Source organism: Chelon labrosus (genome assembly GCF_963514085.1).
Source record: "Chelon labrosus genome assembly, chromosome: 1".
In the NCBI taxonomy this organism is placed as follows: domain Eukaryota; kingdom Metazoa; phylum Chordata; class Actinopteri; order Mugiliformes; family Mugilidae; genus Chelon; species Chelon labrosus.
The window spans coordinates 5,006,385-5,033,690 of record NC_140337.1 but is presented as its reverse complement, the minus strand read 5'-3'; the positions used below and the strand labels follow the sequence as shown (position 1 = coordinate 5,033,690).

The 27,306-nt window shown below is 38.7% G+C and overlaps 1 protein-coding gene across 1 annotated transcript; it reads left to right on the top strand.

Annotated features, from left to right (window-relative positions):
• The first annotated feature begins 5,270 nt into the window (after positions 1-5,270).
• On the top strand, positions 5,271-11,827 carry LOC311502483 (sterile alpha motif domain-containing protein 9-like). The gene is made up of 3 exons (XM_084564726.1): positions 5,271-10,008; positions 10,550-10,607; positions 11,445-11,827. Exon 1 carries the CDS (start codon positions 7,128-7,130, stop codon positions 8,571-8,573), a length of 1,446 nt encoding a protein of 481 aa, XP_084420852.1. The 5' UTR covers positions 5,271-7,127; the 3' UTR covers positions 8,574-10,008; positions 10,550-10,607; positions 11,445-11,827.
• Positions 11,828-27,306: the final 15,479 nt, after the last annotated feature.

Here is a 27,306-nt window from a genome sequence, read left to right as displayed (position 1 = left end):
GATGCCATGGGCTCAGTGCTGTTAGAAACCTTTGCTAAGGTGGGGCTAGAAGTACTTCAGGATTTATATTGCAGTGACTGCAACAAAACATGGTCTGAGGTATTCAAGCTAATATAAAGATGTGGCTTTTTGTCATGATTTAAATGGGACTGTACTGAAATTATGCCATTTTGTCATTGTGCTAAAATGAATATAAATATTATATATTAAAATATATTTGCTAACCTACACTGTGGTCCCTGATGTTTTCTTTCAAAGGTGGTCCAAGTTGTTTAGCTTTTTTGACAAAGCATTTACAAAAAAATAACTCTAATGTTAAAGTGAAGGTAGACTCATACAAAGTAATGTCGCTTAATTCAAAATCTTTATACTTTATTTATACTTATCTATAACCTTTTCTCAAGGTTGCTTGGGCTGTTCTTTTGTCTTCATGGTGTAACTGTAGGAATACTGATCAACCAGTGACTGGACTTTATATTACAGCCACATGACACATTCACTGCACTCAGGTGATCTCCATTTCACCAACTGTGAGGCTGCTAGCACCCACCAAATGACTGGAGCTCCATGGAATTAGGTCAGTCACTTTAAAGTCGGGATTCCATCATGATTCCATATAAGATCCATATAAATGAAACAAAGGGGGAAACCTCCAAGGGGGTCAATACTTTTATAGGCAATGTAAATCATTTAGGATCTGTGGTGCACAGCAACCATGAAAATACAGTAGTGATTAAAATAGCATTTTGTTTGTGTAATGTAACTGGTAATTAAAACCGTGTAGTAGTTGCAAACACAGCTCAACATATTTAGTAACACTAACTTGACTGCAGAGTTACAGGCTTTCAGTCACATTCTCCATAAGCCACACCTGTAACAGGTGTGGGAGGGAGTGTTTACTGGCTTGCTTGATCGAGTGTTCTGTTTATATTTCATTTTAGAACAGTGTGGACGTGACTGTATAGCTTGCACTGGAGTACTGCTACTTGCTGCCATTGTTTAGCAAGGTGTACGGCAGATTCCATCTGAGTTGCAAATCAGGTTCCAGCAAAAGTCTTTCCCCAATGCTAAACACATTTAGTAAAACTAACGTAACAGCAGAGTTATAGGCAGTTTAGGCTTCTGCGTCAAGTACGGCTACGGCGACAGTCAACATATGCAGACCCTTCACGCACCTGCGCTGTAGCTGATGTGCACCTCCCCAGAAATGTAACTATGTGCCGCGGCAATGCAGACCGCAAAAGCTATTATTGGTCCCCTTGGTAGTAGTGTGTTTCGGCCTCAATATTTCTGCAATTTTTGAATTGATAGTTTTGGATCAATAAAGATGGAACACATAGAGCAAAGGGTAACTAAGGAGGTTTGGAGATATAAACACTTATATGACTCGTCTTTGGCGAAATTTCCACGAAGGAACTACATAGACTACAACAGCCATGCAGGTGTTATGGGACTTGCAGAAAACCTTCAGGTGTGCTGTTTTAAAAGCATCAACCTTGGACATTACAAAAGTTACGAAGGAGGTGATCGACCTTTTCACAGCAGGCAATCAAGGCCACCAGAATACTGTGCTACTGTTACTGAATGATGAACAGATCTTGGATAATCTCCAAGACAGCATTATGATGATAAATGCTCATCACCCACATGCATGTGGTGGTAGCTGAGTGATAAAGGATGCAGTTCAAGAGAGTGACCATGTCGTATAGAAAGTACTCTCAGACACAGAGAAACAACAATTAGTGAGAAAAGGGAAGAGCTAGCAGAAGACATTGTGATAGATCCAAACTTTTTCATGGTTTTAACTGTCCTGGGGTCAGAATTTCAGTCCAAATTATTGTTTCAGTCCCTGTTAAGAGGCCACCAGTGTTCACAGATCATGGCATATCTAAGATACTCCAAAAATCAAAGCAAAGGCTTTCTAAATAAACATCTTAAAGTACTGTATGACCCCAACATGGCCTAAAACTGGTAGTAAAATGATGTAATGGAAATAAATACAAATAATTATTGCACAAGGACGTACAATAGGTCTGTTGTTTCAAGCTGGAAGCTTGGTGTAGACTGATAATATACAACTTATCTAGACAGTGCTGAAGTGAAACCACATTCTGAATTATGAATCAGTTTATATGCTGAAGGACTTGTTGTCAGTTCTGTCATACAAGAAGTTATTTCTCTGACCTTCAGTTTGGTGTCATCCATATATCAACCAGGCTTTGTGTTTTTTGAGTTTGGGTCCAGTTTGGCACCTAATGAGAGAAGACAAACAGCCATAAATCATCAAGTCATAAAACTGAGTTCATTTTTACTTTATTTATCAGCCTGAATAAGAATTTGAATCTGACAGCAGCTACCTTTTCATCTTAATCCTGTGTAATTCTTTGTAACTGTGTAGAGTGCCATTGTGATGTTCTGCAGCTGAAGAAACAAATATGTTTTACTAAAGACACAGAGTCATGCAAATAAATCTGCGCTGAATCTTGGTGCTGAAAAAACCACAGGGTGACAACATGTAGCTAGAGAGAGACCAATTATACAACATTAAAGTACAGTATATGGTCGGTAAAATGAATGTTTTGTGCTAATTAAAATGCACACACTACTGTGCAATGTCCATCTTGACATGCAAGTACAAAGAGCAATTGTAATGAACAAAGCAAATTGGAATTAAACCTGGGACAGTTTCAATCTTGATTTCTGACATGTATATGTTTAATTACGATAAAGATTGAATTTAAGATTCAAATTTGGTCTGGATGCCAATGGACTTAGATTGTCCTCTGGGATTTTCTAATATGTTGCTTCATTCATTTTAACCTCTACCTGTACTAGTTGTCCAGGGCCTGCTACAGAAAAGCATTTCCGCAACATGATGCTCCAACCCAAACTTTTCATGGTGGGCATGGTGTGACACGTTATTGTCATATCTGATGACCAAAAAGCTCCATTTTGGTCTCATCAAACCAATCTTGGAGTCTTCCACGTGCCTTTGGAGGACCTCTAGTCGAAATTTAATATGAGCTTTGGCTGAAGAACCTGTTCAAAAGTCTCTTTCATCTCAACACCTGAAGCTTTAAACTCCATCAGAGTAGTCACAGATGTCTTGGTGGCTACTGGGTTATGGTGATGTCCTGCTCTAGGAAGATTTACACATGCATTCACATTAACAATAGCAGATGTCATCCTAAATCTGGACCAATAAACCAGCAGATAAAGGTGTGGTCAGTACTACCGAACAATCCTCTAAAGACTTTTCTTCATTTTTTGTTTTTAATATGTTTTTTTTATAATAATTACATGGGCAAAACAAGACTTGTGAGGGTGTCACTATTCTGCATAGTCAAAAACAATTTAATCCAACTCAGATGAAACCTGTCAGTGTACTTATCCAATGGAGTGAACTGTTCCATGTTCCTTGTTCCTTGTTCCGTGTTCCGTTTTTCGTGAGGATGACAGAAATCTTTACATGATGACAACTAATTTGCAATAGAACTTCTCACCTTGAGTGTTAAAGTGGTTTAAAATGGTAGTAAAGAACATTATTTATTATTATTTTCGATTAAATATTAATGTTTTTTTGTGGAGGTTATTGGTTTTAATGTGATGCACAGTGAAAGTTGAAAGTCACAGTTGTAACTGATGTTACCAACTGTGGTCAGAAGGTGGAGGTGTTGTGTAGTATATAAGCACGAAAGCGCGTCTTGGTTTCGTTTCCCTTTAGTTCTGGACTGAGTAAAGGATGTGAGACAGCAGCACGTATTGGAGACCATGATTTAGAGAAACCGCTGTGAAAGTTAAGTAAGCAAAGCCAGAGCTATAGGATCTGTATTATTTGTCTTCATGTTACGCTCTCTGTGTAAAGTTTTGATTTGAACAAACGCAGCAAAAAACAGAAAGGGCATGATTCTCCTTATGTCGATGGCAGGTATTGTCACCTATGTGGTAAATTCCGGCACTCCTTGTGACTCCTTACTGGCAAATTTTGACTGGTTTGTTATAATTTGTTATACCGATTTGAAACAATGTTGATTTGTGTGTGTGTTTATGATAGGCTGCACTTACATAAGCAATCTGGGTGCAAGTACTAAACAACATATCAATTTTGCCCATTTTTGAACAGCTTTTGGGCTTGGAAACCACCCAGGTTAAAAAAAATAAAAAATAAAAAGTACACTGAAATATACTTAATCTAAGTATACTTAATATACTTCTATGGTCAGATAAAAAATATATACGCTGAAATATACTTAATTTAACTATACTTAGTATATATCCACTGCTGATAAATGTACTAGTGTACTTTTTATAAGTGTGCTTGGTTTCAACTTCAAGTATATTTTACTCCACTTTTTAGATACATGTCAGTATAGTTATAATGCTTATAGATAGATAGATAGATAGATAGATAGATAGATAGATATTTTATTGATCCCGAGGGAAATTCAAGCATCCAGTAGCAGTAACATACATTGAACATACAATACAAAAACTATATAAAAAATAGAAAGTAACTTTTATACAACTATAAACTATAATACTCTCTCTCTATATATATATATATATAGTGCTTTGGTTTAGTAGCTTTTATATAGTATAATGAAACATACTTGGAATTTAATGGAAATATGTAGTTAACACACTAAATATAATTTAGGTGAACTCATAAAGAGTTTCAAGTGTATTTAAATACATATACTCACATACAATATATGTTTTTATTAAGTCTTGTGTTACCATATAAGTCAGTGCATACTGACAGCATTTTGGCAATGACCATAAAATGTTACAATATACACTATTCTACAAAGTGGAACAGTCAAGTCAGTGAAGTGCTTTGTAGTTCATGCATGGTATATAAGGACTGAACAATAAATAAAACAGCACGTTCTCTTCATTACAGAATTTTATTCAACTTAAAATGTATCCATCTTTAAATCAAGATATCTATTTGAAGATCTCCAAATTTAAACCAAATATAGTATGGTAACTTCCACCAAACAAAATAAATGTTCACACCAAACAAGAAATAGTTCAAAGTTCAGTTCGCATAGATAAAAGTGAACCAGTTCAAGTTCACAATTCACATTTTTTAATTTTGAATTAAGTTCATAGACTAAAATGAACAGTTCACGTCCAGTTTTTCCGTTGTTTTTTTTTTTGTTTGTTTTTAATGAGCAGCTTCGAGCTATTCATGTTCAATAGAATCTCTGACTGACCTGCTCATCCATCCCCACCTCGCGATATTTTTTCCGCCAGAATCTGTTCTGCTTTTTTAACCATTGACTGTATATACTAGGAAATAACTCAACCGTTTGTGTTGATCAGCTGCTTCTGCTTTACCTTCTCTTTCAGCTGCATCAGCTGTCAGCAATGCAGTATGTTTGTAATACATTTATTTCACTTATATTTAGCACACAAAATGACAATGTACTACAAATGTACTTATTGACATTGAAGTACATTTTAATAACTGTGAGGTGAATAAAGGAATCCCCACTCTTGAATGAGGATCTCGAAGTCAGCGTTTTTTTTATTCAAGCAGTGCACTGAATCTCACACGACATAAGGTTATAAGAGAGGAGCTCCCAGAACAGAAAAATGAAACAGTATTTATACACAATGCTAGATTATCTTCAGTACAAGTCATACTGCCTAGCAACAAACGTGTTATCTATTTTCCGTAAGGAATGAGTATCTCCCTTGAGATGGCACTCAGGTCTCAGGCCTCCTGCACTCTCCTTGAACTCATAGGTTTTCTACAAAACAAGGCATTTACCTAGGCATTTTTTACCGAGTAACTAAACACAATATTTTTCCATCAATAACATTAAAATACACTTAATTTTTACCTGGGATTATGTGTACATAGTTATAGGTTTATGTTGATAAAAGATTATGTGGCTGATCGTTGTAAGACATTAAACAGCGGAAAAGACGGGCTAAATCATAATCCCTTTGGCAGAAGTAATCAAACACATCAGTATGTTGGTCAAACACTGTTGGTCAGTGGGCAAAATATACCAGACATATGGCTACAAACGATATGACATGAAAACAAACCAGAAAATGTGTCCCTGTCCTACTAGGCAGTTTGGCAGCTGACAGACTTCCGAGAGAGAGTGACTGTCCAAACCAATAATCACAATGTGCCAGAGGTTGCTATAGGTTGTTATAGGGGCGTCACTTTCTGTCACACAATGTCGGGAGTTGCCAAATAGGTAACACTACCTACCAATGCCACTAAAAGGATCCTGGTGTCTCTTGCGAAACCCCCAGTCATTGTGTGACAATGACAACTCATTTCCCGGGCTACATTTGAATACCCTGTTATCGCTGAAGTTTCACAGATCAAATAAACTCATGTCACTATTTAATGGATATCCTTGTAAGCATTTACAAAAAACAACACTGCTAAGGAAAAGTCTTACATGTCTTATTTTCTTATTCTCATAACCAAATCGACACATCATCCTAATCTTAATCTTTTCATTACCAGTTTCATTCTGATGATGTAGCATTCATTATGCAATTTATATCTGATCGGAATTTATGGCCTTAAGTGACTCCTATAAACAGTTTAATCAAAATATATTGCTTTGGCTTGACATATAAGTAATCACACCTTTCTACCTTGCGTATAACATGTGGCTTTATAAATTCCACCTGCCTTTCAGACTAAAGCATATAGTTACAAGTTAACGATACAGAAGACATTATTCAGAGACATCTGCATCATATAGAAAAACGTTGGGAAATTCTTTGTGTGTCTGTAAATGACATACAGTATAAATACAAGCCATACACAGTGCAGTTAAACTCATACCATCCAGTGATGTGAATGGACATTTTCATTTGAGTATCACCTTTAATAAAGTGAATGTAAACTCATATAAATCTGTAAAGATGGCAACAGCTGTCGAGCAGCGGTGTTCTCATGTCGCACAACTGATGTTACTACCTGAACACCAAACATTTTGTCTTCATGAATCCATATTGTAGACAGCAAAGGTTCTGTGGTGTCCACCGGAAGTGCTGGGACTTATACTTTATATTAGCACAATACAAAATGACAGACTTTTCTTTTTCTGTTTTTTAATGTTTATTAAGGACACTAACAATCTGAGATGGCAAATGGACCAGCCCTGTCCACTGCTAAAGGTGGAGAAAAATATGTGGGCAGGACTTTCAGAGATTCCCTCTCACTGTTGGATGTTCTCCATGCAAACGAGTTCGAAGGACAGTCATTTGATTCAGAACTTGCTGAGGAAACAGAGCATAATTTTTACAGAGGAGCTCCCCCCAACTGGTTAAACTTTCACTTTAGTGAACAAGCACCGCCAAATGGCACTGGAACTCTTTTTATTAAACAAGATGGATATCACATACTCAAGGAACAAATTCAGAAAAAAAGAAAACTCTCTGAAATATCAACTGTTAAACTGTTTCACCAACCAGGATGTGGAGGGACTACAACAGCCATGCAGGTGTTGTGGGACTTGCGGAAAACCTTCAGGTGTGCTGTTTTAAGAGGATCAACCTCAGACATTACGAACATTGCAAAGGAGGTGGTCTACCTTTTTACAGCAGGCAATCAAGGCCACCAGAACACTGTGCTACTGTTACTGGATGATGAGCAGATCTTGGATAATCTCCAAGACAGCATTATGAAGATAATTGCTCAACAGAAGTTAGTCACCTACATGCCTGTGGTGGTTTTACTCAGCTGTGTGAGAAAAGATGTAGTTTTAGAGGGCGACCATGTCGTACTACAGAAAGTACTCTCAGACACAGAGAAGCAACAGTTCAGTGAAAAAAGGGAAGAGCTTAGCAGAAGATACAGTGACAGATGCAAAGAGTTTCATGGTTTTAACATATTGCAAACAAATTTCTCTCATGATTACATCAAGGAGGCATGTAAGATATTTAAAACAATCAAGAAAAGAAATGAACCTCTGAAGACTCAGCTTGCTGCCTTCCTATCCCTGCTGAACGCCTATGTTCCAGGTTCATATCTCCTGGAGTCTCAGTGCCTAGACTTCCTCAAACACGATGACTACGTCCATGGAGACCTTTCATTGGAAGACCTAATGAAGCCTTTTAGTCACCTCATCGTAGCCTTCCAGCAAGATGTAAGATCTGAAAAAAAGGTCCGCATGGTTCACCCTTTGATAGCACATCATTGTATTGTACTGTTGGCAGGCGCAGGAGTGACAAGAAGTGACACAGCAATACAGTTTTTGATCTGTTTTTGCAAAGATGAGGTTCCTCCATGCTTGCTTGGTTTTGCCAAAGACATGCTGACCAAAAGACTAATGAAAAAAGAAGAGAAGCCAGTCAGTGGTACAGACATTAAAGAGGACCAAGAAAGGTTTTCTATGCTGATTCTAGACATTAAAGAGAAGGAGGGAAAAGCCCAGAGTGCATCAGTTTTAGAGGTGGCATCAAAGAAATTCGATCAAAATCCCTTTTTCCCACAAGCACTTGCTCGTTTTTATTACATCGAACTAAAAGACTACAATCAGGCAGAAATGTGGGCAAAGAGAGCAAAGGAAAGAGATCCCCAAAGTTAATTTGTTGCTGATACACTGGGCCAAGTCCATAAAAACCACCTGAAGAACAAAGAGGTTACAGAACCTAGAAAAATCTTGCAACTGGCCGAAAAGGCAACTGAAGCTTTCAAACAGGAAGAACAACTGGCTGAGGATGAACTTGGAGAAGAAATGAAAGATCATCACCAAACTAAAGTCTCAAGTTTTTATAACTCCAGAGGACAGTTTGGTTACCTGCAGGTTTGCAATATTCTGTATGACAAACTTGTCCATCTAAACAAAACATGGAGAGAGATTCTCACAAAGAATGTGTCTATGATCAATGTATTGGAATCACTTGGAGACAAGGAGCTCTACAGATTTAATACTCTAATAAACAGCCTCAGAGATGAGGTAGAGAGAAAATGCGAGTTTTTTGATAAATATCTGTCTTACTCAAAGCTTAGCATAGAGAAAGAGGATCCTGAATATATTTCTAAAGACACCTCTGACTGCTACAGGAAGTACGTTGGAGAGTCACCAACAAAGCATATGAAACAAAAAGGTGCTGAAATCATCCAGAAACTTAAACAATCCCTGGCTTACACTTCTGTAGGAGTATTGTCATGTCTTGACAGAGAATACACTGAACCAAAGCTAAAGGAAATCACCACATGGTATGGAGAAATCTGTTCAATCAAAGATTCAGGAGAACCATTGGTCAACTACATCTTTGCTCATATCATGTTAATGAATAAAGGAGTGAACTTTCCTCTGGAACCCAGTCTATTAACAGCATTTACAGAGAAAATGCCCCTGAGTCAAAAGGATCAACCTGAGGAGCACATGTTAGCCCTCCTCCTGTACTGGCCTGACAAAGAAGACAAATGTGTCTTTGACCTCAATCAGTTGATTCAGCAAATGCACCGCTCTTATGAACATACATTTAAGACAGTCTTTCGTTCAAGGTATCTTCGCCCTCTGTTTTTCATTGGAAAAGGTCAAGGTCTGAGCAGAACTGTTCACAGAAAAGTCCTTGAGGAACTGTTTTTTCAACAAAGTCAAGAAAAAGCAGACTGGAGCAATAACTGGAGGAGTGAGAATATTTTCAAAAATCCCAGGGTCCAGGAGCGTCTTCTCACAGTCCAAGGGGTGGTACGAAACTACAGAGTGTATGCAACTGTCGGGGACACAGAGATCGAGGTGAATGCCAATCTGCAAAACAGCCTCTGGAAACCACGGCAAGTGTTCTTTTACCTTGGATTTACCATCAGAGGTCCTGTGGCCTTTGGCATCCAGACCAAAACTGAATGTCATTAAATGTAACTAAATTGTCATTAAATATATGCATGGCAGAAACAGTTAACTCAGTTTTATGACATTTATGGATGTTTGTCTCCTCTCATTAGGTGCCAAACTGGACCCAAACTCAAAAAACACAAAGCCTGGTTCGTATGCGGATGACACCAAACTGAAGGTGAGAGAAATAACTTCTTGAACGCTTTGTATGACAACTGGCAACAAGTCCTTCAGCATGTAAACTGATTCGTAGTTCAGAATGTTGTTTTCATTTCAGTACTGTCCAAATAAGTTGTATATTATCAGTCTACATCAAGCGCCCAGCTTCAAACCACACACCCATTGTCCTTGTGCAATAATTATTTGTATTTATTTCCAATACATAATTTTACTCCTAGTTTAAGGCCATATTTGGGTCATGCAGTACTTTAAAATGTTTATTTAGAAAGCCTTTGCTTTTTGGAGTGTCTGGCATATGACATGATCTGTGAACACTGGTGGCCAGGGACAGAGACTGAAATATTCATACAAACGACTAGACCACTAATTGTGAAGGACTAATCAATTGGCTAATGTAACATATAAGCTATAACAAAATGCAAAAGTGTTTTCCTCTGACATGTACTATGTGCTTCAATTTACTTTGGACAGTGTAACATTTATTTGACTGAATACTGAATACTGTCATAACACAGTTAATGTTTCTTTCTGACTTCCAGCCTCCATCAAGCTTCACATCTGAAGCGTAGGAAAGAAAACTGCACAAATCTCATACAGGTAATTAAATCACAGTTTGAATTGATTTCAGTCTGTCTGTGTTTGTAAAGTTTTCTCTCAAATTAGATTCATAATCTCATTTTGAGTTCCACAGGAAGTGCAGTTCTGTCAATGCATGTTCTTATATGCAACATATTCAAGTTACTTCTTTTTTAAGTGTAGATTCCCAGCTTTAATGTGGGGGTTCTCACATTTCCACAGCTTTAAGAATGGTGTAGGAATTCTAGCCATTTTTGCACACAGTGGAAATGGAGAAGCAGTTGGAAATACTAAAGTGGAAATACACTACTACCAAGCAGATCGTAGTTACATTTCTAGGGAGGTGCGCGACAGCTACGGCACCAGTCTCTGAATACGGTCTGCGTAATTGTCTGCATTATCGCCATAGTCTCTGCGTCAACTTAACACAGAAGCCTAAATCGCCTATAAGGGTTGAATTCCAGGGATATGGGCAGTGCCACCTTGTGAGTTTGGAGCCAGCTTTGTTTCTGCTGAGACACTGGAAGTCTCTGCTGAATCAGCACCTGGAAGACAAAACAAGACAAGCATTTTTTAAATAACCATGTTGTTGTTTCAGAAAGAATTTAGCCACTTCCACCTCCCCAAAACAGCTGGATTTGAAAACTCCTATTGGTACTATTAGTTAATTTTAGGCTGTTTCCTCTTTTTCTTCTTTTGACAGTTGCAAGAAACTATAGTAACAAATAATTTCCCTTTTGGATTCAGTAGGTTTTTCTGATTAAAAACTCATACATTTGCTTTCTGAAGCATATGCGGTTTCTTATATAATGGCACACATCTGATTAATCATAATGAAATTCAGTTTCTTGTGTCTAGGGCAGATAAAGCCAGAGAGGTGGTCGACACGGTGCGAAGAAAAGGTTCAAGAGCTTGTTGGGCTCTGATCACTGATCTTTGTGAGGTGGATTCATGTCTTTCGACAGAGCTGCAGTTACTGTAAAAAGAAGAAACAGCACCATGGCGTTTGTCTCACAGAACATTACCCAACATTGCCAAAATAATCCCACAGCCTCTGCCAGCCTATCTTCTTCCCATTGTGAATCCTGGTGCCATCTATTCCCCAGTTAAGCGACACCTGTTAATGTTACGTGGCTATTAACGTGATGTAAAAGAAAACATGCATCAATGTGCCTTGGCTGTCCATTACCATATCACACACGGGCCTTGGACCACTTTGGATAGATACTGTTATGGCTGTGTATTATTATTTTGATTTTTTTCTCTATTTTTATTGTTTGGTACTTTAGTAAGGTTTTAGTAAGTCACTATTATACTTTATATATATCTTTCTGAATATACTGTATGAGACATCAGCTAAACATTATCTACATGTTAATGCTGACATGCTTTTTTTGTATTTGAATATTTTTAGACTGATGCAGAGCAGTTTATGTGCATTTGAATGGATGTTGTTTCTTATGTTAGATCAAGATGGAGAATCCTTTTATTTACTCTGTACAGTGCATACAATCATGCCCTTGGCATTTGTTATGTGTGCTGAGTGCTTTAACCTGGTTGTGTCAAGGTTATAATGTTGTGCATGATAAAAAAAAAAAAACGAGAGCAGGGATCTTCTGGCCAAAAAATGATAACTGATGGCAAGACTTGATTAAAAAGATAGTTCATGATTTTCCGTTGTTGGGATGGCAATTCATAAAAGAAGAAGTGATAAAAAATAAAGGATAATAGTAAATTTGTCCTAAGTTAAAAATGGTAAAATGATGATTGATCATTTGTTCTGTGTTCAACTGCTTTGGATTTCCAGGTATGGAAACAACAATGGTAACAGTAACCACAGTTATGGATAAAATAGTTTTATTTTATATTACATTTTGTTTACACCCTTTTACTTGCCCATCTGTCATCTTTGTTTACTTATTTGGATATTTACTTTTATTTAGAATATTTGTTTTAACTAAATATGGATCCTGTTTAATTTAATACATTTACTTAAGTTAATATATTGTTTTTTCCATCCAGTATTGGTTTCATTGGTGTTTGTTTGGTTTGGAGTTAACCCTTCTCTCTTTTGGAGGTTTTCCTGTCAGGAGCTGGTGCTCAAGAAGCATGCACTCAAATGTCACACATCACGAGGTGCCTCCAATCTAGACCTCAGCATCTAGAATTCAGAGGGGGGAGAGGGGGGTTCCTTTCTTTTGTATTTTCTTTTGTTAAGCCTAGTAACATTAATTTAGGATTGAAATATTTTGAAGGTATTTAAAAGGGTTTCATTTAAAAACTTCTTTGTTTACATTTGTAGTTTCTTGGTTTGGTCGTTTTGTTTCAACCTACGCATCTTAAAGTTGGTTTAGTCCAAAGGTATTTAAGATCATGTGTTGAGGCTACGACAGACGGGTAACACAGAACATATCTCACAACTCTCCACCTCATCACTGGCACAAAGACTTTAAAATTGCTGGACAAATTGGTGAGCCTGGTCAAAAAGACAAATTGACTTTTTCAAGCTTAGCGCGATAAATTGAACATGGTCTAAGCAAGGGGTTTCCAGAACTGGAGATTGTGGATGCAGTGATTAGAGCCACAGTGCCTCATATGCAGCTTCTCAGCTATTTGGAGGGTAAAGTGAACTTGACCTTACCAACATTGAGATGAATCCTTCATTCACATTATCAGGAGAAAAGTGCAACCGATCTCTATACACAGTTGGCTTCTGAGGTGCAGGGATTTAAAGAAACCCTCCAGAACTTCCTCATCCACACTTTCGATCTGAGACAAAAGATCTTGTTTACCTCACAGGAATCTGAGTTGGGTCTTCAGTGTGATCCTGGGCTAGTGCAAAGAATGTGTCTCCACACTGTGTTAACTGGACTGCAGAACGACAACATTAAGCAGAGCAGCTTATCTGGAGCAAGCTGACATCTCTGACAAACTGTTGCTTAAGAGAATGAGCACAGCATGTGCCTATGAGACAGAGAGACAGATGAAAAAGAAAATGGCAGGGCAACAGAAACCCATTTCTGTTCACTCAGCACAGTCAAGTGATGTTTCTGTTGAAAAGAATGGAAAATAAACAACTCCCCTAAAGTTTCCCCTGTCGTTCTCTCGCAGTTTGAGGTGATTAAATCTGAGATAGCTCTGCTGAAAGATCTGAAGGTTGAAGTGTCTCAGATCAGGGAGTCCATGCTACAGCCCCAGCATGCACCCAGACCACAACCACCAGCAGGGGGTGCTGATGGCACATCAGGACTGCAATTCTCTGGTCACAGAGCCACAGAGCTACTGGTTCAGTGCAGGCCCAAGACACCGAGGTGGAACTGCCCAGCACCAACAAAGAGGCGGCGGAGGACAGTAGAAACAAAGCTAAAGAAGCACTTCATAAATTAATCAGCGCATGGGATGAGGACTCAAATCAAAAGGGCTTCCGGTAAGCTCACATCTCTTCACTGGACTCTGAAATGTGTTCTCTGGCTGTGTTGTGGTCTGTGTATTGGGATAAATGAATTGTACTGTCTGCTGGTGATGGAAGAGATTAACATTGTTTGTTTATACGGTAAAGTTCAGTTTAAAGGTAGCAGCTGTCATTGCAATTGGCTTAACATTTATTATTATTATTATTTAGGTAACCCAAATTGTAAATCAAATTGTGGCCCAATTAGGTTGCTTAAAATGGTGTTTAAGAATAGAAAATAGTAGATAACGTATTTGAATAGTATTAGTTAAAATATAGCAAACTTTTGCTTCATTAAAAGTAAATATATTAAAAAATACTTAATTTATGGATGTTCAAAACGGTTGTTAAAATCTACAGTAAAATCGGTTTAAAATGCTTGATTTGAAGTTTTAGATAAAATTGTGATAGAAATATATGTCATGTCTAAAATCTGTATAAAATGATTTAGGTTAATTTAAAAGTAAATGATTACGTTTCTGTTTAATCAGTTCCTAATTTACACAGTACTTACCTGGGTTGATATTTAGTGAGATAATGGTGTGTGTTGATGTGTGTTTAAAATATGCACTTACCTTTAACCTAATTAAATGCACTTACCTGAGAATGCATTTAAATGTACTTATCTTAGTTGATAGAAAATGCAGAATTTTATTTACGTTTCTTGTGTTTAAAGTTTTTTCAACTTTCTTGTTTATTGGTCAAATAAACTGAAGATTGAGTGAAATCCTGAGTCTGGTCAAGTCCTTTGTTTTTCCATGACCAAGCACCAAACAATAAAAATAATAGAGAAAAAAATCGAAATAATAATACACATAACGCTGTAAACAGACTTGACAGACACTTTTGTAAAACAAGTAACTGCTGTTGTTGAGCAAGGCAGTGTCAAGCAAGCAAATGAGTATGCAGTCAAGACCAAAAGGGAGAGACCTGTCAGTCCAAGATGAGTGTCACATCCACATGGATTCCCCACAGGAGGATGCACTACTAATCTTCAAGGGACTTGAACTGGGACAAGCTTGTAGAGGTAACCAAAAGCACCAAAAAATCCTATAAGTGTGCAGAACCCAACAGATCATGACATAATGTTAGCAGGGAGAACTGTTGTTGGGACTGTCCAGCATGTCCAGGCAGTCTACCCCGCCTCTATGCTAGAGAGATCCCACCCACCACAAATCACATCACCACTGCAGGAGATCAAACTAATGCTTATGTTTGTGACCCACCTGTAAATCTGAGTCACCTCAGCGAGTCAGAGCAGGAGATAGTTTGCCAGATGTTAAGAGAGGAGTCTGCCTCCTTTTCAAGAACAGATGATGATATTGACTGCATAGAAAAACTTAGTATATCCGTGAAAGACATTGAGCCTGTAGCAAAAACATATCTCTCTGTGCCCAAGCCACTGTACCAGCAAATGAAGGACTACCTGAGTGACCTTACTGCACATTACTGGGTAGAGAAATCTAACTCTCTTTATGCTTCACCAGTTGTGTGTGTCTGAAAAAAAGACGGCAGTCAACGACTGTGCATTGACAACCTTGAGGTGAACAGCAAGATGCTTCCAGGCTGTCAGCCTATCCCCGGGGTGCAAGATATAATAGATGGCCTAGGAGGCAACTCGTGGTTCTCCCTCCTAGACCAAGGGAAGGCTTACCATCAGGGGTTTATGGCAAAGGAGAGCAGACCTCTAACCGCTTTTGTGACACCATGGGGTCTCTATGAGTGGATCAGGATTCCATTTGGTTTTATGAATGCTGGACAAGGCAGACCAGACAACCACAAGGACAAGAACTCAATGCAACAGGGCATAGGTGGGTTGCAGAATAAGCCGACCTTGACCTAATTATTAAGTATCATCCAGGCAAAGAAAATTGTGATGCTGATGGTCTTTCAAGAATAGACCACAGCACAGAGGAAATGTCCTCCCCTCAGTGCAAGCCACAGTACAAGCTGTTGAAAGTGATGTTCACTCATGAATGGTCCATGATGGCTTTTGAGTGTGCAGAAATGGGTGAAGACACACCTACACCATTTTCAAGAGCAGACATCTGTCAAGCTCAGAGGGATGAAGAAAGCATTGGCCCAGTCATTGCCTGTCAACAATCAAAAGACAGCAGTTAAAGTCATTCAGTGTACAGACCAAGTGTTTGCTCCGTGACTGAGAGAAACTTACCTTTGGTGGAGATGGGATACTTCAAAAAAAAAAAAAAATAACTTCTTCTGGCCACACATCAGTGAGAGATAGAGCACTATGCCACACAAACCTGTACATGCCTGAAACAGAAAAAGCCCTGTAGAGAAGCCAGAGCCTCACTCATGCCGATTGTCACCACTCAAGCATTTGAGCTTGTATCCATTGACTTCTTGCATTTGGATAAGTGTAGAGGTGGATATGAATACATATTGTTAATAGTAGATAATTACACACACAAGACTACGCCACCACATCACAATCTGCCAAGACTGTTACTGATAAGATATTTAATGATTATGCACTGAAGTTTGGATTCCCTTTGAGAATTCACCGCGACCAGGGAGGTGAATTTGAGAATCAACTGTTTGCACAGCTGAAGAAAAACTGTGGAGTGATGGGCTCTCGAACCACACCATATCACCCACAAGGCAACAGGCATGTGGAAAGTCTAAACAGAACACTGCTACAGATGCTGAGAATGCTCACTGAGAAGCTGAAGTCAGATTGGAGAGTCATTGCCCAAGTTCATCTATGCATATAACAGCACCAGAAGTGAAGTCACAGGTTTTTCACCTTTTTACCTCCTGTTTGGCAAATCACCAAGACTACCTGCTGACTTGTTATTTGGTTTGATCCCTAAGACTGGAACTGCTGATCATCAGGAGTATATGAAGAAGTGGAAACAACAAATGCAAGAGGCATATACTATCACAACAGCAAATGCAAGAGAGGAGCAAGAGGAATAATGATAACAAGTTAGGAGTTCTGTCTTGGATTAGGGTGACCATGTTCTCATTAAGAATATGACGGCTAGATGGGGAACAGAAAAGCTCAGTAATCACTGGGAAGATTGCATCCACAAAGTAATTCATCAGGTGGGAAAAGACATGCCCATATATGAAGTGATACCGGACTAAGGCAAAGCGAGAGGACGTAGGACCTTGCACTGTAACTTCCTGTTGCAACGTGACCATTTACCCCTAGAAATTCACCTGAACCCAGCTAACAATGATGATAGTGATGATAATGACTATAGGTACTATCCACTCAGTCATCAGTCTGTGCCACAGCCCCAAGTCCACACAGATAGAGAGGATGCTGATGAAGGTGTCACACAGTTTGGGCAGGATGTTGAGCCTTAGCACCAGGACATACCCCAGCTGGAGCAGGACACAGGAGATCCACTGTCAGAAGAGGATATGTCACTTGAAAAGGAGATTACACTGGAGGAGAGGATGCCAGCAGCACAATCACCTATTCAAAGTGAAGATCATCGTGGGAATGAACAACACTACCAGCGACCAGTGAGAGAGAGACGACCTCCAAGATTCTTCACATATGATCAGCTCGGTCATCCCAGTTGCTGTGGCATTGGATTTCCAAATAACATGAGGCACTACTATCATCCAGCATCCTATGGAGTCATGAAAGCAGCAAGTACATGGACAACTCCAGTACAGCACTGGAATTATCAGTCAGTATACCGTTTTCCTGAATGAAGAACATGCACTTACACACATGATACACATATCATACACTCACTGATGGACTAACAAACTGAGTGTTGATACACACAGACACACCTCATATACACTCATTGATGGACTCTTTCACAAACTGAGTGTTGATACACTTACATCCCCACATTACACATGGATGGACTGTTTCACGAACTGTTGACATGTGTACAGATACACACATACCTTGCACAGTTGTGACTGGACTGAAGGACAAGCAGTGTGCCGATACACATGTGGGACACACACATCTGGACTTTGAATGACCCGAGTGATTGTACACAGACTGTTGTGTGATTGATCATAGGACACTATGTATCCTAGGTAAATGCTTTACACATAGAACCCTGGGACAAATTCATTAACTTCATGGAGACATCACTTTGAAAATCTGGACGATAAAAACACTCCCTTGAATTCGTCCAAGAAGTCCTCAAAACACAGGTTACGGAATGAACGGTGGGAGAAACGGTCCTCAGCCCAGGCTAGTGCTTTTCCTCTTAACAAACTACAAACATGCTGAACCTTGGAGACATCACAGGCAAAAGACACTGGTCTTAACTGGAAGACGGTGGAGCACTGGAAGATGAAACCTCTATACTGACTAGGCTGGCTAGAATATGGTTCCGGGTCAGGGTCCTTGGAGTCCTTGGGCTCAGGACTCGCTGGAGCAGCAGCAGTGGCAGCTGTGGGGAGAGCAGAGGGCTGCATGGTAAGAATTATATACAGCCACATGGGACACATTCACTGCACTCAGGTGATCTCCATCTCACCAACTGTGAGGCTGCTAGCACCCACCAAATGACTGGCGCTCCATGGAATTAGGTCAGTCACTTTAAAGTCAGGATTCCATCATGATTCCATATAAGATCCATATAAATGCAATAAAGGGGGAAACCTCCAAGAGGGTCAATACTTTTATAGGCACTGTAAATCATTTTGGACCTGTAGTGCACAGCAACCATGAAAATAAAGTAGTGTTTGAACCACATGTATCTGTGAATAACCCTGTGGTACTGTAATGGTAATTTTATATTTACTGAACTCTGACATTTTACTTTTACTGCTGAATCCACATTTTGCTCCAGTTAATTTTGTGCTAACAGCCAGTCTCATGATTCGATGAATTCTATCTATCCACTCAGTGACCTTGTATAACTGAGACTTTACTTTAAAGCTATCTCCTTCTCTGTGCTCAGTGGAGAACCTCTACAGACTGTACACTGTTACACATCTGTTGAACTTCTCTCTTCTTGCAAGAATAATACTACACAGAAAATGTTTAGTGAACTCTCACTTTTTATTAAATAACAGTTTCCATAACAGGTACTAGCAGTTTAATCCACGTTTGATGGAACCTGACAAACAGGTTAGCCTTTTATTCTATGAGTGAACTGTTAAGGAATGCATTGTTAGATTTCCACACAAAGAAAACTTTACATGCATTATGATTCAAATAACAGTTTGTTTGTGTAATGTAACTGGTAATTAAAACCGAGTAGTAGTTGCAAACACAGCTCAATATATTTAGTAACACTAACGTGACAGCAGAGTTACAGGCTTTCAGTCACATTCTCCATTAGCCACACCTGTAACAGGTATGAGAGGGAGTGTTTACTGGCTTGCCTGATCGAGTGTTCTGTTTATATTTTGTTTTAGAACAGTGTGGACGTGACTGTATAGCTTGCACTGGAGTACTGCTACTTGCTGCCATTGTTTAGCAAGGTGTACGGCAGATTCCATCTGAGTTGCAAATCAGGTTCCAGCAAAAGTCTTTCCCCAATGCTAAACACATTTAGTAAAACTAACGTAACAGCAGAGTTATAGGCAGTTTAGGCTCCTGTGTCAACTTGACTTTAGCTACGGCAACACCGCAGAACATATGCAGACCCCTCGCGCACCTTAACGCTGTAGCTGAAGTGCACCTCCCCAGAAATATAACTACATGCCGCGGCGACACAGACTGCAAGAGCTATGATTGGTCCCCTTGGTAGTAGTGTGTTTCCGCTTTAATATTTCCGCAATTTTTGAATTGATAGTTTTGGATCAATAAAGATGGAACACATCAAACAAAGGTTAACTAAGGAGGTTTGGAGATACAAACATTTATATGACTCGTCTTTGGCTAAATTTCAGCAGAGGAACTACATAGACTACAACAGCCATGCAGGTGTTGTGGGATTTGCGGAAAACCTTCAGGTGTGCTGTTTTAAGAGCATCTACCTTGGACATTACAAAAGTTGCAAAGGAGGTGGGAGGCCTTTTCACAGCAGGCAATCAAGGCCACCAGAACACTGTGCTACTGTTACTGAATGATGAACAGATCTTGGATAATCTCCAAGACAGCATTATGATGATAAATGCTCAGCAGAAGATAGTCACCCATATGCATGTGGTGGTAGCTGAGTGATAAAGGATGCAGTTCAAGAGAGTGACCATGTCGTACTACAGAAAGTACTCTCAGACACAGAGAAACAACAATTAGTGAGAAAAGGGAAGAGCTAGCAGAAGATATGGTGATAGATCCAAACTTTTTCATGGTTTTAACTGTCCTGGGGTCAGAATTTCAGCCCAAATTATTGTTTCAGTCTCTGTTAAGAGGCCACCAGTGTTCACAGATCATGGCATATCTAAGATACTCCAAAAATCAAAGCAAAGGCTTTCTAAATAAACATTTTAAAGTCTGGTCTTTAAAGCCTAAAACTGGTAGTAAAATGATGTATGGGAAATAAATACAAATAATTATTGCACAAGGAGGTACAATGGCTCTGTTGTTTGAAACAACAGAGCCATTGTACCTCCTTGTGAAACAACTTGTTTCAAGGTGAAAGCTTGATGTAGACTGATAATATACAACTTATCTAGACAGTGCTGAAGTGAAACCACATTCTGAATTATGAATCAGTTTATATGCTGAAGGACTTGTTTGGTCTGGATGCCAAAGGCCACAGGACCTCTGATGGTAAATCCAAGGTAAAAGAACACTTGCTGTGGTTTCCAGAGGCTGTTTTACAGATTGGCATTCACCTTGATCTCTCTAACGTTAGGAATGCTGAATGTCTTTTTAATCACTTCAGACGAAGTTGTGCAGCAGTAAGTTATTTTTGGTTTTAACTATCACAGGAAGATTGTTACGTATTGTTTATATGTTCCTCAATATTGTGGAAGCTTTTTAACCACATGCACTTAACCACATTTCTGTTGAGCTGCACAGCAAACAACAACAACTGTGTATTTCTTTTCATTGTGTTAAAAAGCAAGCTTTCACATCATAGATAAAAGTGCCAAGTGGATTCAGTTGCAAACTGCTGGGGTGTGTGGGCTTAAAAACCATGACGTGCTCGATATTTAGCAACTTCTCATGATGTTTGTGTTGAACAATCATTACTTCAGACGGTCAAATTGCCTTGTGTGGCTAGATCAGAACTTCTTCGGAAGTGTTTGTGTTTTGCAGTAGCAGACTATAGAGGCTGTGTTGAAGTGACGTGTTTCATGTGATCATTTTAACCAGAGTGGTGTGATCTGTCACAGCAGAGGCGTCAGACAGTAATTGAAAAGTCTAATTATGTTTCATTATTCTATGAATTAGTTGGTGGATGGACTTTGAAATACTAACGTAGTGACAGAGGCTTTGCTAAAATGCATTTTTGATTTGAAATTCTTCATTTTCTACTGCTAACTTGATTATTGGCAGGTGTATTCATTGGGAAGCGTTCAGACTTAGCTGGAAGAACAGCTATAAACTAGAAAATTCCCGCAGGAAATTTTGAGAGTGACTCGAGGGCTGCTGCCGGGGTTATTAAAAAAAGAAAAGGAAAAAGATGTTAGCATTACCATTACTAATGTTGGCATTACCATTTGCCACGCTAACGCGCGGCGCTGACGCACTAGTAAATTTTGCAGTGTTAAAGTAACACTTAAAGAGTTAAATTTAACACCATTTCCGAGTGTATTTGGTCCCACTCGGAATTAGTGTTAAATTAACTCTTACCATAGTGTTTAGAATTTAGAGTTAAATTAACTCTAAATAGAGTAAAAATTGAACACTCGCTTACACTGAATAGTGTTATTGAAATTTTACACCAAAGGTTAAATAACACTGAAGAGTGTAAATATTATTCTTGGTAGAGTTGATAATTCACTCTTCTATGGTGTCAAATCAATTCTGATTGAGTTCCATTCCAGTACAGATTAACACTCTAATAAGTGTTGATATTACACACTACTGTGTTGATAATTTACTCTCTTGCAGTGAAAAACAAGCTCATATAGAGTAAAATTCTAACACTGTATAGTGTGAATGAAATTTGACACCATTTCTGAAAATAAATCTTAGCAGTGTTAATTTTACACTTTTGTAGTGTCAACTTACATGCAACACCATTAAGTGAGTAAAAATCACAAGTTTCCACAAAATAATGCATTTAAGAACTTTATTAGCAGCTCTCAACTATGTCAGGCTGAAATATCATCTCATCAAAACATCTCATGTAGAATACAAATCTACATTTAAAACATTGACCTTAAGTCTGCATAATATGACAATATGGAACAACATAGAAAGAAGAATCTGTCGTTCCATACTTCAATTGTACATCAAATGGTCTGAAGTAACGCAGCTCATTTATGTTCAACACCTTTAGAACCCTGTCAGGATGCAGCCTGACCTCTGTTTCCTGTGGAGATAAGCACTGTAAAGCTGCATCTTTAGCTTGACTATGAATCTCAGAACACACTTCTTCCATAGAGGAAACAAAACTATTTACAGCAGATTGACTTAATCCGGCTGCCTTGAGTTGTGCAACAGCAGAAGCACACATATCTAGAGTGCTCCTACTGGAGTTTCTCAACAGTTCAGATGTTGTGGCTACCTCATCTTTGTTACCTGTCAGCGATGTTGTGTTAACTCAGCCTGACAAACAAAACACTGCATGATAGAGGAGAAACTTCAAGCACTAATGAAGCAACCTCGCCCTAACTTCAGAGACACGAGGACTTTCCTTGACCTTGCCGACATCAATGTTGTACACTGTGGTTTGGATAAAAGTGTACATGTTGTGGAGCATGCTGTTGTATGATGTGCCAAACACAAAATGAGCCTTAAACAGTTCATCAAAGGCACCAAGAGAAGAGGTTGACCTGCAAGGTATGGCATTCTTGTCAAGAATGATGAAGAACTGATGGATTGCATTCTTCTTAACTCCAACAGCCAGGAGATAGGGTTGAGCTCTGGTGGTGATGGCATCGAGATGCTCTTGAATGTTTGTTCCACTCTGCGAAGACAAACACATGAAGATATGATTACAATTGGACAATTGTAATACATAAAACCAAAACAAAAAGAACAGAAAAACTAAATAATAATACTTTAAGTGAGACATATTCACCACCAACTAGTTGCTTATTAGAATACACGTTAGCATCATATTGGCTGTCAGTACTCATTACAAAGCACTTTATTAATGCCTTATTGTGCATGACCATATTCTACAACTATTAGGCAATTATATAAGATTTGTCCCTCAATAACCTCCAAAAATACAAACCTTCTTGAAGACCACAAGATGCTTCTCTGCTTGGGATGCCGAAACCTTTCCGACCCTGAGCAGAGGGTGGAATCAGGTGTAGCAGCAATAAAACCGACGAAAGGTCACTGTCCCAACCTGTAACAACAATCGTGTGTTCAATCTCAACACACTTCAGTTATGCGGGCTGTCAACAAAATTCAGTGGCTCTGCAATGGCAGTAGCATTTAAATAAATAAAATAAAAAAAAAACAATAACGGAAAGATAGCAGTTTTATATCATCACAAGAAGTTATCCAAATCAAACCATGGGACAAACACTTCAGTGCTTTTGAAGTTTTGTTCAATATACTGCGTACATAATGTCCTCTTACATTTATCACACATCCAGATATGTAAATGTTTAGATATGATAATTATATATTCCAAGTATATGAGAGCAGCAGAAGAAGAACACGAACAATTATCTTACCAAAGTCAACATCAACTTCAGTGCCATCCTCAGGAGGATCAGCTGCCAGCAAGAGTTCTTCAAGCTCACTTGTGGATAGAAGCTTTCTGCATTGTTGGATGATCTTTTTCTTGAACATGACCGGCCACCTCTCCAGAAGCTTGCTTGAGGTATCCTCTCCAAACATCAGAATGAAATCCTGTTCAACCTGGGGTGGGGTGGTGATGGGTGACAATTTCAATTATCCGACAGGCAACCAAAGTTAACGGGTGATAGTTATTGGGGTATTACTACAACGCCTGTCTACCGTCTTATAAAAACTATTCAACTGTCATAATGTTTTCAAAATAATGATAGATAATTACCAAGCCTTTGACGTCTTTAAAACGTGGAAAGTCAGACAGTATGTTGCTCGACTGCTGGGGGTCAAGGACCATGTTGTGGCGATACACAAACGTCAGTTTCATTTTCTTGTTGACAGTGTCCTCATCAGCTGAATGTTTCATCAATGAGATTGCTTCGTTGCACTCATCTTCAGTCAGGGCAGTCTCTGGATCGAACTCGGACTCTCGTCTGACAGTTGGTCCTCCAGACATGGCTTCACCAGATGATCCTTTGGCTGATTCTACATAACATGGGAAAATACAGTATTATAAATACTGATATCAAAAACAGTTTTAGAAACCTGGCAAACTTTTAAAGAGGTACTCTTTACTCTTTACAGCAAAAGTATAAACTTAATTACTGACTGTACTGTGATGAAACATATCAGTGCTGGTGTTAATATTGACATTTTTTTCTTCACAACTTATGATTATTACTATTATTTTGTGCATTGAAAGTGGCTCAAAATGTCTACTGTTTTGAATCACCCTAAAATTTGCCATGCCAGCCTGTAGACAAAGTCAGAGGAATTGAAGGGTGTAGTTAGACTTCAAGAAAAATATTGTATTATTTTAAACATTATGTGCAACAAATGCAATAACTGATCTTGCGACTGTTTTGTTCCATACATTTTTCCAGTATTACCTCCAAACGACGATCGCCTGTCTTTAGCTGTGCCTCTCTGAATAGTTTTAATCCTCCAGGCCAAGTACCCAGTTCCACTCTCACCATCATAATAGTGCTCCTTGGAGGATGAAAGGATAACAAAAAAAAAGACATTCATTAATAACATTTAAAAGTGAAAACAACAGGCTCCGATAGGATTCAAAATTTTTCAATACAGCATTTAACATTACTACAACCATTACTGTGTGCAACTCACATAGCCACTCTTAGAGAATGGGTCACTGAGGTAGGGGAATAAGGTCACTATTCCTCTGGCGTACATTTCTTTCACTTGTCTGGGTGGGAATGTACTGGCAAGGAGAAAGGGGTTTGCGGTTATATTCACTGGATTTAATTTCGATTTCAAATTAATCTCTAAGCAGAACACAAGGACTGTTAACAAATTACCCATTCTTTTCTGTCATGTCAGCTGCTAGTATGTTGACCATTTTTCGTCTGGTTTCATCAGTCAAGGATTTGGTTCGCCTGTATTCATTTATTACACGTTCCCCACCAGGTTTGTTGGTAAGAACGGATTCCACCAACTTGAAACACAATACAAAACAATTCAGCACATTAGGACTATATCCACTGCAAATCAGAGTTCACTTAAATGCTGGAAATAAATTCATATCATGGCTAAAGATGTCCCGATTCAATCTCAAAGATATCGGCGGAACAATCAGCAGACTACAGACAGTTTATTAATTCAGGTAAAGGCTGCACCGAAGTAACAAACACTGAAGAGCTCCATCCAGACAGTGACAAGGTTATAAGGATTACAGAGAGGATTTGTTAATTTATATTTTATTGTTAAAGATAATAATAATAAAAACAAGCATATAAATTTAATTGATTTTAATAACTTTGATGTACTTGAAGTGTACACTTTATTATAATAAAATAAAAAACTTTCAGGAGCTAAAAAACAAAAAACTTCAAGACATAATGAGATCAACAATGTCTTCCAACCACGTAAATGTCATAAGAACTTATTTCTAAGAACTTACTTGCTCAGCTTCTGCGTCCAACCTCTGGCGTTTTCTGGAGGGACTATCGGAAATGATGTCTGTGTCCTCAGAGTCCAAGGAATTGAGGGATGATGGTTGGGATTGCTCAGGAGAGGCTACCGTGGAAACAGATTCTAATCATGAATTGAGAAATCGAAATAAGAACACATTATATAGAGTTTGCTGATAACCCTAACCTGTCACTTCTAATAAACATCATAACATAATAGAAATTTAACAGAAACAAACCTGAGTCATATTTGATGGTTAACACCCCAGTTGAGGGATCCGTTACTACATCCTGAAAAACATCTTCATCCAACTCAGTCCCTGAACTGTCGACAACTTTCACACCTTCTGTTACAGCTGGGACACCAAACTTTGCAAATGCTGGGACACAGGAACAAAAGCTTGTGTAAACAAGAAAACCATTGCTTATCTAATGATAACATTTCACTACTCACTTAATATTCACTGAATCTGGATTACCTTTTACAGTAGGGCTCAAACAAACACTTAATGTGAATTAAAATTATTTTTTATGTTTTTGTACCAACTATACTTTAAACAATGCATCCAAAGTTAAGGGTGTGGTTAGAAAGGGTAACACAAAACACATATAGACGTTTGTAAGATATTGATTAATTCCAAAATCCAAGAACTTAAAATTTTCCATCATTTTATATTAATATTCCAGTATATCAATTTTAAACAGCTACTATTACTATTAGCATTTAAAGCTCCTTGTGCAAATCTTAATTCCCTGCAGAGAGTATCAGCACAGTTCATGGTTAAAGTTCATGTGCTCATTATTACAATAAACAAAAACTATATGCACTGTATTCCCTCAAATTTGAGAATATACATAACATACATAAGAATATCATGCATTTCAACTGAACAGTCCAGAAGCGAGGCCACCTTTTGAGGTGAATCACGTTCACTTTGAATATAATAAAGTTTGTTTCAAGCCACCAAACTGCTGGGAAATAATCAGCTATTTTGCAGAAATGACCAGTAAGATTTAATTTAACTTAATCATGTCATCTTCCTGTCATACGGATTTACTTTACATTGCTGTAGTAACGTTACTTAATCCTACCGTTACAATACAAAAACCACCGGGCGCGTCCGCATTACATGTGCTATTCAATGTTTCAAAACCCACCGGCAGCCGTGGTACGGGAAGCGTCACCAAAGCGGGCCTCCGCTGATCTATTTTTGACGGACACCGCGGGCAGCCCGCTTCAACACAGAGCACCTCGAGCGGGCAGAAGCCGGACACAGAAAAAGCAGAGAGGATCCGGTCGATTTTCAAAATAAAACACACCGCGCAAACTACCGGTAGTAAAAACAGACAAAAGAGAAACTAATTAACTACGTAGCATATTTACACACGGAGAAGCAGATCTAGAAGCACATAAACGAAAGAAAATGACAAAAATCTGAGCAAGTAAACAAAGTCTGGCGGGCTAAACGCTTCTGAAACGCTCCCGCTAGGGTTTGAAGTCGCGTGCAGGAC

Excerpts from the sequence above, each read along its gene's own strand:
- LOC311502483 (XM_084564726.1), top strand. The coding sequence starts at position 7,128 with ATGGCAAATGGACCAGCCCTGTCCACTGCTAAAGGTGGAGAAAAATAT.